This window comes from Muntiacus reevesi, chromosome X, assembly GCF_963930625.1.
Source record: "Muntiacus reevesi chromosome X, mMunRee1.1, whole genome shotgun sequence".
NCBI lineage: Eukaryota > Metazoa > Chordata > Mammalia > Artiodactyla > Cervidae > Muntiacus > Muntiacus reevesi.
In genome coordinates, this window is record NC_089271.1 from 143,181,477 (window position 1) to 143,194,252 (window position 12,776).

General features: G+C 34.4%; 1 protein-coding gene across 3 annotated transcripts in view; it reads left to right on the forward strand.

The window, feature by feature from the left end:
- NUP62CL (nucleoporin 62 C-terminal like) overlaps positions 1–12,776 on the forward strand; it is an 83,331-nt gene that overhangs the window by 48,305 nt on the left and 22,250 nt on the right. For 2 of the 3 annotated variants that reach the window (XM_065915413.1, XM_065915414.1), the window contains 5 exons: positions 1,412–1,562; positions 1,820–1,869; positions 2,010–2,141; positions 4,262–4,373; positions 9,012–9,078. In XM_065915413.1, coding sequence (XP_065771485.1) covers positions 1,412–1,562; positions 1,820–1,869; positions 2,010–2,141; positions 4,262–4,373; positions 9,012–9,078 — 512 coding nt within the window. The remainder of the gene's footprint in view (positions 1–1,411; positions 1,563–1,819; positions 1,870–2,009; positions 2,142–4,261; positions 4,374–9,011; positions 9,079–12,776) is intronic. The other variant, XM_065915415.1, reaches the window with a different exon arrangement.

Genomic DNA, 12,776 nt, shown 5'->3' on the forward strand with positions numbered 1-12,776 from the left:
CAAAGCTGCTATGAACATTTGTGTACAGGATTTTGGTGAAGCTGGGCTTCCCTGGTAGCTCAGATGGTAAAGAATCTTCCTGCAATGCAGGAGACCCAGGTTCAATCCCTGGGTTGGGAAGATCGCTTGAAGAAAGGAACGACTACCCATTCAGTATTCTTGCCTGGAGAATTCCATGGACAGAGGATCCTTTTGGGCTATGGTCCATGGGGTCCAAGAGTCGGACACGACTGAACAACTAACGCTTTTGGTGAACCTAAGTCTTATTTCTCTGTACAGTCCAGCTGTACAGTTGTTGGGTGGTATGGCAGTTGCAAGTTTAGGTTTTAAGGAAATTGCTATAAATCTTTTCCAGAGTAGCTGTGCCATTTTACCTCTCCAACAACAATGTTGAGAGATCCAGCTTGTCCATATTCTCGCCAGGATTTGGTGTTGTCACTATTTTTTTTATTTTTGTTGTTCAGTTGCTCAGTCATGTCAAACTCTTTGCCACCCCATGAACTGCAGCATCCCAGGTTTCCCTGTCCTTCACTCTCTCTCAGAGTTTGCTCAAACTCATGTTCATTGAGTCAGTGATGCCATCCAGCCATCTTATCCTCTGTTGCCCCCTTCTTCTCTTACCCTCAATCTTTACCAGCATCAGGGTCTTTTCTAGCAGTCAGCTCTTTGCATCAGATGGCCAAAGCATTGGAGCTTCAGCTTCCAGTATCAGTCCTTCCAATAAATATTCAAGGTTGATTTTCTTTAGGATTGACTTTTTTGATCTCTGCAGTCCAAGGGACTCTCAAGAGTCTTCAGCTCATAGTAGTTTTAATATGCATTCCCCTGATGACTAATGATGTTGGACATCTTTTCATATGTTTATTTCCCATCTGCATATTCTGTTTGATAAAGTGTTTGTTTATATCTTTTGTCCATTTCTACTTGAATTTTTTTTACTGAATTTTGAGAGTTTTATGTATTCTAGATACCTGCCCTTTGTCAGATATGTGGTTTATGAACAGTTTTTTCCAACTCTGTAATTTATCTTTTCATCTTTTAAAGAGTGTTTCACCAAACAAAACTTAATTGACAAGGTCTGATTTATCAATTATTCCTTTAATGAGCTGTGCTTTTAGTGCCAAGTTTAAGAACTCTTTGCCTAGGTTCCAAAGATTTTCTCCTAATTTTTTTCTGAAGGATTTATAGTTTTACATTTGCTGTATTTCCTTAGGATAACTTCCAGAGACTTTGAGTGGTTGTTTTTAAAATAATCTTTACCAGTTTTGGTGGTTTTGTTGGGGAGCAGGTCGGAGAAATGCCTGTAAAATGTGGTATTTTTTTCTCTAAGTTCTTCTATGTTATACTTTTAAAAATCTGATCATACTCTGGAAAGTATGATCATCCAATCATACTGTATCCTTCTTTTTAGTGCAATCATAACTCCTGTGATGACATATGGTCAGCTGGATGGTCTGGTAAACAAATGGAGCCTTGAGTTAGAGGATCAAGAGAAACACTTTCTTCATCAGGCCACCCTGGTCAATGCTTGGGACTATACACTGATGAAGAATGGTGAGAAAGTAAGAATATATTCTGATTAATTTACCTGCATTGTACAAGTATTTTCTGATGAACACAGGAAAATAGACCCATGTTTCATGGTTAATTTTTCCTTCCAATATTAGCGATAAACTTAAAAATATTTTCCTTAGGTAATAAGTGTCCTGAATTAGGAACTCTTTCATACTTGAAGTGTATATTACAAAATAAATATTGCCTTACAGTTACAATATAAATTCAAATATTTATACTATTATATTCTTATTTTCCTTTATAGATAACTGCTTTACATGGAGAAGTAGAAAAAGTGAAACTGGATCAGAAAAGGTAGAACCTTAGCTTCCCTAGGTTGGAAGATTAAAGATCCATTTCTTTGTCTAGTTGTTTTTCCTTGTTATAGTTTATTGACATTTATTTTGCCACTCCAAATTCCTTTCATCAGCCCTTCTATTGACTTTTTTTTTCAGGCTGGAACAAGAATTGGATTTTATCCTGTCACAGCAAAAGGAACTGGAAAATCTCTTGATCCCTTTGGAGGAGTCTCTAAAGGACCATAGTGGGTCTGTTTATCCACACTATATAGATGAGCATGAGAAGACGTAAGTAACTAAATAAAGACTGAGGAATAGGGCAGGTCTTAGCTAACTGAACAAAAGTAAAAATGATTTTGAAGGCAGGGAATAAAAATCAGGAGAAAAGTGCAAGTTCTGGCAGTTGCCATTTGTCAACTTATTTGACTGCTGTTTATGTTTTCAGGATGCTTGTAAATGAAGTAGTCATTCTGGCAGTTTTGTTTTGTAGCATTTTGTACACTGTTATTAATCTCAGGGTTAGACATGACCACTGTAAAGTTTTTTATATTTGTCAAGTTTGTTCTTAAATTATAAATACAAATTTTATGTGTGCAGTATCATTATATTATGGAATATTTATGACCTCCTATTTGTACTGACTCTTTTAAACCTAATGTTTATGCAGTTGCTTCAGTGATAAATCTGTTTCTTATTTTAAAGGAAGTTTGTTAATACAGGAGCAGACTGTGTGGCTTTTAAACATTGAATGATTTTGTCGATGTCTTAGATTGAATATATTTTATTTGTGTGTGATTTGGTTTTTATCTTTAGTCAATATATTGCCAATATTCCCACAGTAACTTTATTTCTTTAGAACTGAGATTTGGTAATCAGGCCAAATTATAAAATGTTATTAGAAGAACTTGTATGAATGTACTACATAAACTAAATCTGATTGATTTTATCAATGGCTTATTAGTTAGTTAAGACTGAGCTTATTTTTTAAAACCTTGCAAGTTAACTTTTTGTAGATGTATTAAATGTGATTAAGTACACCTAATCTGTATGAACCCTAGCTCTCTGTTTCTTCTTTTGTATTTCAGCCTTTGTGAATCTTTCTTTTCATTGCACTGATTATCCTATGCATTCTATCATTCTCTTGGAAATATAGAGTTACATTTTCAGCCATGTGATCCTACCTGTAGGTTAAAGAAACATTACTTTCTTTCTAATTGCTTTTTAGGTAGTCAGATTTATATTGCTTTGGAATCTTTACTAGAATCTTCAACAATCTAGGCAGCCAATTATCTATAAGTACTTTGGGACAGAAAGGTAGTAGTTACAAATAAATTTAATTGAATTATTTAGTCTTTATAGACAAAGGTCCATCTAGTCAAGACTATGGTTTTTCCAGTAGTTGTGTATGGATGGAGTTAGACTATAAAGAAAGCTGAGTGCTGAAGAATTGATGCTTCTGAACCGTGGTGTTGGAGAAGACTCTTGAGAGTCCCTTGGACTGCAAGGAGATCCAACCAATCCATCCTAAAGGAAATCAGTCCTGAATATTCATTGGAAGAACTGATGCTGAAGCTGAAACTCCAATACTTTGGCCACCTGATGCGAAGAGCTGACTCATTGGAAAAGACCCTAATGCTGGGAAAGATTGAGGGCAGGAGGAGAAGGGGACGACAGAGGATGAGATGGTTGGATGGCATCACCGACTCGATGGACATGAGTTTGGGTAAACTCCAGGAGTTGGTGATGGACAGGGATGCCTGGAGTGCTGCAGTCCATGGGGTTGCAGAGTCGGACACTACTGAGCAACTGAACTGATAGACATTGAAAAATCCTCTGCTTACTTTAATTCTCATAAACACATTCATTGACAGGTTAACTGTGTGTGTATGCACACACAAATACTTGGGGTGGAAATCTTGAGAACTTAGCCAACTAATCGATTTGTTGTGAACTCAGCAGATTTTTCTGACTTTGATTGTTATGAATCTCATTTTTTAAAATATCTTTTCTTGGATGATGGAGTATATTTGTATGAGATTTTACTTTGAAGATTTGTGTATTCAAAATTGTTGCAGACATCTCAACATTTCTTAAAATCACTAAACCCCAAAATAACTTCTCATATAACTAAGTAACCTATGGATTTGTTCTGATATCTAATAGGTGAGGTAATGGGTTACTGTAAAAATGGCAAAGTGCATAAAAGCCTTCACCTATGGAATCTTTTTAGAATACGGTCATGAATGCTACATCCATAAAAATGTGCTGTTAGTCATGACTGAGACACAGTGAGAAGGTAGGGGAATGAGGGCAAATTCAATTGGCAGTATCATTCTTTGTATGTCAGTAACAATGCATAGTGGAGAAAACATTTTTTGTTAATCCCTTTATTTTACCTGCCTTTTCAGTTACAAGTTAGCAGAAAATGTAGATGCTCAGCTGAAACAAATAACCCAAGATCTCAAGGACATCATTGAGTACCTGAATATATTTGAAAGTCCTGCTGACTCTACTGACCCGGTATGTTAACTGCTTTATCTATTTAGACAACCAAAATTTAGTATGAAATTAGCATTCTGTTGTTCCTTTACCTAGTCACCTTCTCCTGTCCTCTATAGTGTTCCTTATCTGCCTCCAGAGGTATGAAGTTTTGGGTGTAGTTAGTGGAGCAGGAAATATTCAGGAGCAGAAAAAGGTTGTGAGTTTTTTGATATTATTTCCAGGAGGGTAAAAAAATTACTGGTCTCCCAAAATTTTCAGGGTTTTCTCTCTGTTCTTCCCATAAATATGTCTCTATTCTAATTTTTCTATTCACTTACTCCTTAGCTAGTTTATTTGTCCTTTCACATATTCATCTACATGTTCATATAATTGTGAGTGTATGTCTATATATATACATACACATTTTGAGTCTTGTAGGTATATCCAGGCAATCCTTAATTTATAATTAGGTTATATTTCAAAAGTTCGAAAAGTCAACTACTCAAGACTTACAGTATATTTTTCCATAGAAATTTTAAGTATAGTTATTAGGTTTCCACCTGCCTTGTGGAATCCTAGTTAACTCATAATGTAAATTTATTATAACATGAGAAAATACAGCCGAGGCTCCAGTTATAGAGTTGAGATGTTTTCAATTAATTTGGTGATAAGAAAAGATTGATTTATTTTCCTTTATCTATACTCTAATTAAAGAACTTATTTCCTCTGCCTTTCCCTATCGTCTTAGTCCTTTTCCCCACTCCCACCCCATGACAATAATGGTAAGAGAAGTCTCCTGTTGTGGGAGCTCAGGTTGTACTTTCTACCAGTTGATTATAATTAGGAGTGGAGCCTGAAGCTGGAGAGGTGAGGATGAATGACATATCTATAAGTAGTGATTAAGCTGTTTGTCCAATTATATACAGACAGTTCTTTATATAACATTTTACTAGCTTTTTTAATTAGAAAGAGACAGCATGGTATAGTTGAGAAAGCACTAGAATTTTATTCAAGTCACTTAATCTAAGTCTTGGCCCCTTTTGTAGAATGTCAAGGGTGGACTAAATGATCTTGAATTTTCCTCCAACTATAAAAATTTGCTATTCTCTACTTCAAGTGAATCTAAAATTGAACAAAAACAAATATAAATTAGTCTTGAGTTTACACATGCTACCATCTTCCTGCAAGAGTTAACATTATAGACTTTCCTTTTAGTGAAAGATCAGATCACCATTATGATTTCAAAATTCAAGATTGTTTTATCATAGAACTTTGATGCATAAATAAATACATGTCGATTTAGACATAAGGCAGAGCTGATGTCTAGTCTCTATGTTGAATTAATGTAAGATAAGTGTTCTAAACAGAGTAAGTGAAAGGAAACTGTAATCCTATCCTTATCCTTTATCTCTACTAAGCCTTGGATTGTTTTATTTTGTTTTAGTAGTAGGGAGTAAAGGATTTGAGTCTTTTGTTTCTGTTTTTCCTGGCAAGAGTGATTGAGATGTTTAAGATGAGTTAATGCAAGGATAATTGCTTCTTGATAGCAGGACAAAAGAAGCAAGAAATCAGCAATAATTCATCTCTTTTCTCAGATAGCATAAATCATTGGACAGGAAGCAGAGAAAACATTTGCTGAACACTAATATTCTTGTAGATAATTAATTGTAACCAGATCAACAAAGCCTTATTACTGTAGGCCAATACACTAGGGTAGAAAAATAGCAAGTATGTTCAACGATATTCACAGTGATGGGATTTACTTGTTTATTTTTACCGTTTTCAGGGGTAAGGGGTACATAGGAAAGACCACTTACTTTCTGAAATTTTTATTAAGCAAGTTTATATTATGGTATATGATATTCAGCCACAGATTTTTATAAAAATTCATTGTTCCTACTACAAATTTTATTTCTGTTTATTATATTAATATACACTAAATCTGTTATTTTTATTACATACCACTTAAGTGTGGTAACATTTTCGTTTCTCCTCGTTTTTCATTATCCTGGACTTTGCCAGAATATATGTCTATTTGTCAAAAGTATTCTAACATTTTTAAAAGGATTAGTAATTTTGTTACAAAATAAATATATATGCTTATTCAATGTGTTAAGCTTAGAAAATATGAGAATCTGTAAAGAAAATTAAATCCCCTGTGTTACCAGTATTCTGCCAATATATTAGTATATTTCTTTCAAGTATTTTTGCTATACAGTTAAAATAGAGGTATATACTTTTTTTCTTTTAAATATTATTAGAAACACATCTATGTAAAGTTTTGGATTCTGTCTTCATTTAATATTCTTTCATGGTATTTTCCCCAAATTTTAACCATTCTTTGAAAATATGGTTATAATAACTCTATAATATTTCATTAGAGATGACTTTACCATAATATATTTAATCATTTTTATTGATGGAGATATTGTTGCAAAATTTTACCATTATGAAATTAACCTGTAATGACCTGGTGTATGTTTAGATTTCATTATTTCTTCTGGATAGATTTCTAGAAGTAGAGTATACTGAGTTAAAAGGTAAGACTTTGGTGTGAAAGTCACTCAATCGTGTCCAACTCTTTGCAACCCCATGGACTGAATTCTCTAGGCCAGAACACTGGAGTGGATAGCCATACCCTTCTCCACGGGATCTTCCCAATCCAGGAATTGAACCCAGGTCTCCTGCGTTTCAGATGGATTTTTTACCAGCTGAGCCACAAGGGAAGCCCAAGAATACTGGAGTGGGTAGCCTATCCCTTCTGCAGAGGATCTTCCCGACCCAGGAATCGGACTGGGGTCTCCTTCATTGCAGGCAGATTCTTTACCAGCTGAGCTACCAGGGAAACCCTGATAGCTTAGGTTTTGAAATATTTGATAAATATACATACATATTTGATAAATATACATACATAATTTGATATATATATATTATTTGATATATATCTTAGTTTGATATATATATATAAGACTTTGGTATATATTGCAAAAATTTACATTTTGAAGGGCTGGGTCAATTTATATTATCATAGGCTGTGTATGAATGTACCTATTTTCCACACACACTTGACAACTGAATATTACCGTTATTAAAAATGGATGATTTGGAAATTTTGCTGTTTGCAATAACATGGATGGACCTTGAGAGCATTATGCAAAGTAAAATAAGTCAGTTAGAGAAAGACAAATACCATACGATCTCACTTATATATGGAATTTGAAAACAAAAAACTAAAACTAAACCAAGCTCATAAATACCCAGAACAGATTGGTGATTGCCTGCCATAGGATGGAGGTGAGTGGTGGGGAAAATGGCTGAAGGGAGTCAAAAGGTACAAACTTCTAGTTACAAAATGAAAAAACCATGGTAGCTACAGTTAATAATACTGTATTACATATTTGAAAATTGCTAAAAGAATAAATTGGGAAAGTCCTTATAAGGAAAAAAATTTTTGTAACTATGGTGAGTATTAACTGACTTAATGTGGTAGTCATTCCATAATATATATGAATATCAAATCATTATTGTATATACCTAAAGCTAATATAATGTTATATGTATCAATTATACCTCAATTTAAAAGGATGGGGGATCGGGATGGGGAATACGTGTAACTCTATGGCTGATTCATGTCAATGTATGACAAAACCCACTGAAATGTTGTGAAGTAATTAGCCTCCAACTAATAAAAATAAATAAATAAATAAAATAAAATAAAATAAAATCCCCCCAAAAAAAGTTAGTTTGGTTGATAAAAGGTCATATTTTAAAGGTTTTATATGAATTTCTTGTTCTGTCAAATGTCTCTTAATTTTCTTTCCTTATTTTTGTACTATAGAAGTTAGGTGGTTTTTTTTTTTTACTGAATTGTAGGAATTGAATTCTTGACAGTTGAAATAGATTAAACTAATATATGAACATTACAAACATAAAATAGCAAAAAACCCATGCAGTTAATACTTAGCATATTCTCAGTAAATTTCTTATCAGAAGAAATGTAAATAACTTCCTAATTTCATTTTTTATGTTTATTTTTTCTTTACCATATCAGAATAATCATAATCTAAGAATCCTGTGTAGTTTTTTGTTTGTTTGTTTTTCCAGTTTTTTAAATTTAATTTTTTAGCTGAAGGATAGTTGCTTTACAGAACAGTTTTTTTATTTTAATTTTTTACAGCTAATATTCTTTAAATTAATTTATTTATTTTAATTGGAAGCTAATTACTTTACAATTTTTTAGTGGTTTTTGCCATACATTGACATGAATCAGCCTCGGGTGCACATGTGTTTCCCATCCAGACCCCCCCTCCCACCTCCCTCCCTATCCCATCCACCCCCCAGGGTCATCCCAGTGCACCAGCCCTGAGCACCCTGTCTCATGCATTGAACCTTGACTGGCGATCCGCTTCACATATAATGTACACGTTTCAATGCTACCCTCTCAAATCATCCCACCCTCGCCTTTTCCCATAGAGTCCAAAAGACTGTTCTTTACATCTGTGTCTCTTTTGCTGTCTTGTATATAGGGTCACTGTTACCATCTTTCTAAATTCCATATATATGCGTTAGGATACTGTATTGGTGTTTTTCTTTCTGACTTACTTCACTCTGTATAATAGGCTCCAGTTTCTTCCACCTTATTAGAACTTATTCAAATGCATTCCTGTGTGTTTTTAGCTCCAGCAGATCTGCAGAATTCTAAATGTTCATTTGGACTGTCTACAGTGGATTAATCATACTTCAGGTGGGAGTTTATTTGTACCTCAAGTTATCTGTAAGTAGAAAATGTGATACAAGTCAGGTTTTGTGCACCATGACCACACTCAAATAAGAACTCAGTTGTAGGAGTACTATTTAACACATGTTATGTCTGTATTAATTCTGAAGAACTGTAATTGCTTATTTTTATAAAATGAAACATAGGAAGGATAAACTAGAAACTGATGAAAATAGGGGGTGTTTAGGAATGGGGTGGAGGAGGTAGGAATGGAAACAGGACTTTTCTGGGTATGCCTTTTTTTTTTATACAGTTTTGACTTCTGGACCATGTAAAAATTTAAATATTCAAAAATTAAAATTAAGCCAAAAATAGTGGGAAGAAAGACAAATGCTAAAACTGAATACAAAATGAAACCAAACAAACCTGTGTAACTAATTTATAACATAAATATGCAGTTCGGATAACTTTTGTACATTGTGTTTTTGATGGTGCATCCTTGCTAGGATATAATCTTAATGATAAAAAGAACTACAAAGAAATCTTAAGCTTTCTTAATAAATTTATCATTAGTTTCAGGATGATGCTATATATTACATATGCATGTGGTATAATGATATTTCTACCATTATAAATATGTGTGTGCTTGCTAAGTCACTTCACTCATGTCTGACTCTTTGCAACCCTATGGACTGTAACCCACTTGGCTCCTTTATCCATGGGATTCTCCAGGCAAGAATACTGCAGTGGATTGCCATGCCCTCCTCCAGGGGATCTTCCTGAACCAGGGATCGAACCCACATCTCTTACATCTCTAACATTGGCAGGCTGGTAGTGCCTCCTGGGAAGCCCATCATTATAAATATAGTAGAAAGCAAATGCACAGATTTATTAATAATAGAAACCAAGATTTTCATTAAAAGATAAATCAGAAATAAGATATTTTTCTTTCTTTCATATTTTGTTATAAATTTGAATTGCAAACATCAGTATGAATTACTGTTCCCTTTTTCTATACACGGAAAGGGCCAAAAAGCAATGATATACCCTGATAGCAGTGAGCACATCTAGCACTTAGATCTTGGTTTCTACATACCATTACCATTAAAGTGAACCAAGGCTTCTTAGAGAAATATCTGATCTCAGGTCTTACACAGGGGAAGTACAGGGTGAGTTTGGCACTTTTTATGCCAGAAAACAGATTATTCAAAAACTAATGAGATATTCAGGACACGAGATGGTGCTTTAATGGGCTTCTACTGGCCAAATCAGGTTTCAACGTCAAAAAGAATAATGACAGTGATGGATTATAATACACTGAGGGAGAAAAACCTCATGAGACCACAGTGATATTCCCAAAAAAGACAGAGACAGAGAGAAATGGGAGATGCAGTGAAGAGTCTTTATAGAAGCATGGCAGCTAATAATTGTAGAAGGAATGATTGTACAGCTAATAATTGTAGAAGAAATAGAGAACCACTATTTAAAACATTATCAAAAGAATACTTTCATTAAGGTTTCCATGATGTTGAATCCTCTACCTCATTTATATTTAAACTGTCAGTCATTTCTTGGCAAAAAACAAATATATATATATTATATATATATGTATATACACACACAGACAGGAAACGGATCAAATATAGACTACAAGTTACTAAGTGATTTTTAAGTTTATTTAGATATAATTTATGTACTCAATTTACATGCAGTCATTTTAATTGTACAATTTAATGAGAAAGTTACCATTTTTTAGCCCTGGCTTATTGATTGATTCTGGCAAGGGTCATCAAGGAATGCTAAAACCACTTAGGAATGCTAAAACTCTACCCATTTTTTAAAAATTACAAAGGAGAAAATGTACCTTTGCAACAGTGCTGTCTGACAAGTACCACTTTAATCAAGTGATCAAATTTAATATCACTAGTATTGCAATAAGTCGACATTGTGTGCTTCTTGATCTGACATGAGAAGTGCATAATATGTAGTATTCTTATTAAAAATGTTTAACCTGAATCTAATGATAAGAAAATAATCAGACATTCTATGGGGAATATATTCTGAAAGATAATGGATTCAACTCTTGAAAAATCAGTCATGGATAACTAGAAAGTTCAGAACAAAAAAATTAAGGAGATTGTTATAGATTAAAAGAGATATAACAATCAAGTCTACCATGTTAACTTTGATTAGATACTGGATCAAAGCCCAGAAGACATTATTTAGAACATTTAGGGAAACTGAGTATGAACTGCACATTAAATATTAAGGGATTTTTTATTTTCCTATGTATGTTATTATGGTTATGCAAGAAAGTATTTTTACTCTTAGAAGCTGCATGCTACATTTAGAGAATAAAATTAGCTGCATGCTAGTTTTATTTCAAGTGGTTCAACCAAAATCATTTGTGAGGAGAAAAAGATGGAGAAATTTGTGGCAAAATGGGAACAGTGGGTTAACCTAGGAAAAAGGTTTTTAAATTTGTGACTTTTACTATTCTCTCAGCTTTTCAATAGATTTAAAATAAAAACTGGTGGGAAATGATTGTCATAGACCTTTGCCTATATGGAATATACTGAGACGTCAGTAATTGAGACAAATGGGAGCTAGTTAACCAATCAGAGTTACTATTTTTAAAGATGTAGTATGAAAATAATACAAATATTATTTGGCTTTATAGATTCCTCATTCTCTGCATTAATAGAGGTCATCAACCATGAACTTCTGCTTCTTTCCCTTCCAAATATACCTGTATCATCATCATCCATGTTTACTTCCTTCTTTCCTGCGTTAAAAGAAAAAAATATCCTATTCTATTCTAAACTGTATTTTGAATCATCAGAGGGAGGTTAAATTCTATATTGCTTTAATTTGTGGTTCAGCTGGTAAAGAATCCACCTGCAATGCGGGAGACCTAGGCTCAATCCCTGGGTTGGGAAGATCCACCAGAGAAGGGAAAGGCCACCCACTCCAGTATTCTGACCTGGAGAATTCCATGGAATGTACAGTTCATGGGGTCACAAAGAGTTGGATACGACTGAGCGATTTTCACTTTAGTATTAATTACCTGATGGGGAGAGGTTTCTGAATCAGATAGATATGGATTCAAGTCAAGGGGTGTGTGTGTGTGCATGCTCAGTAGGTGTCCAGCTCTTTGTGACCCCATGGACTGTAACCTGCCGGGCTCCTCTATCCATGAGCAAGAATACTGGAGTGTGTTGCTATTTCCTACTCCAGGGGCTCTTCCCAACCCAGGGATCGAACCCCATCTCTTGCATCTCCTGCATTGTTAGGAAGATTCTTTACCACTATGCCACCTGGAAGCCCTCAAGTCAAGATATTACCACTTAATAGTTGTGTGACCTTAATTGTAACTCAGTTTCTCTGAGTCTGTTTCCTCATTTTAAAAATGAGTAATATATACCTTTTAGGGCTTTTGTAAGGATTAAAAGAAGCAACATTGAAGTTTCCTTAAGCAGTGTCTGTTCCATGATTGGTAGTCTGTAAATGATAGCGGCAGAACTGGTTGTCAGAGTTTGCTGTGGATGGGGATGGGTTGAGGGAGAAAGACAAAAAAGGGTCATATGGTTCAAAGGGGAGCTATTAAATTGAGTCTAGAGAAGGCAGTTCCACACATTATCATTGAAAACCACTTACCTAGAGAAGTGGTTAAGAACAGCTGTGATGTGGAAGCATATCGGTGGCTAGAGAACACTGAGGAATGA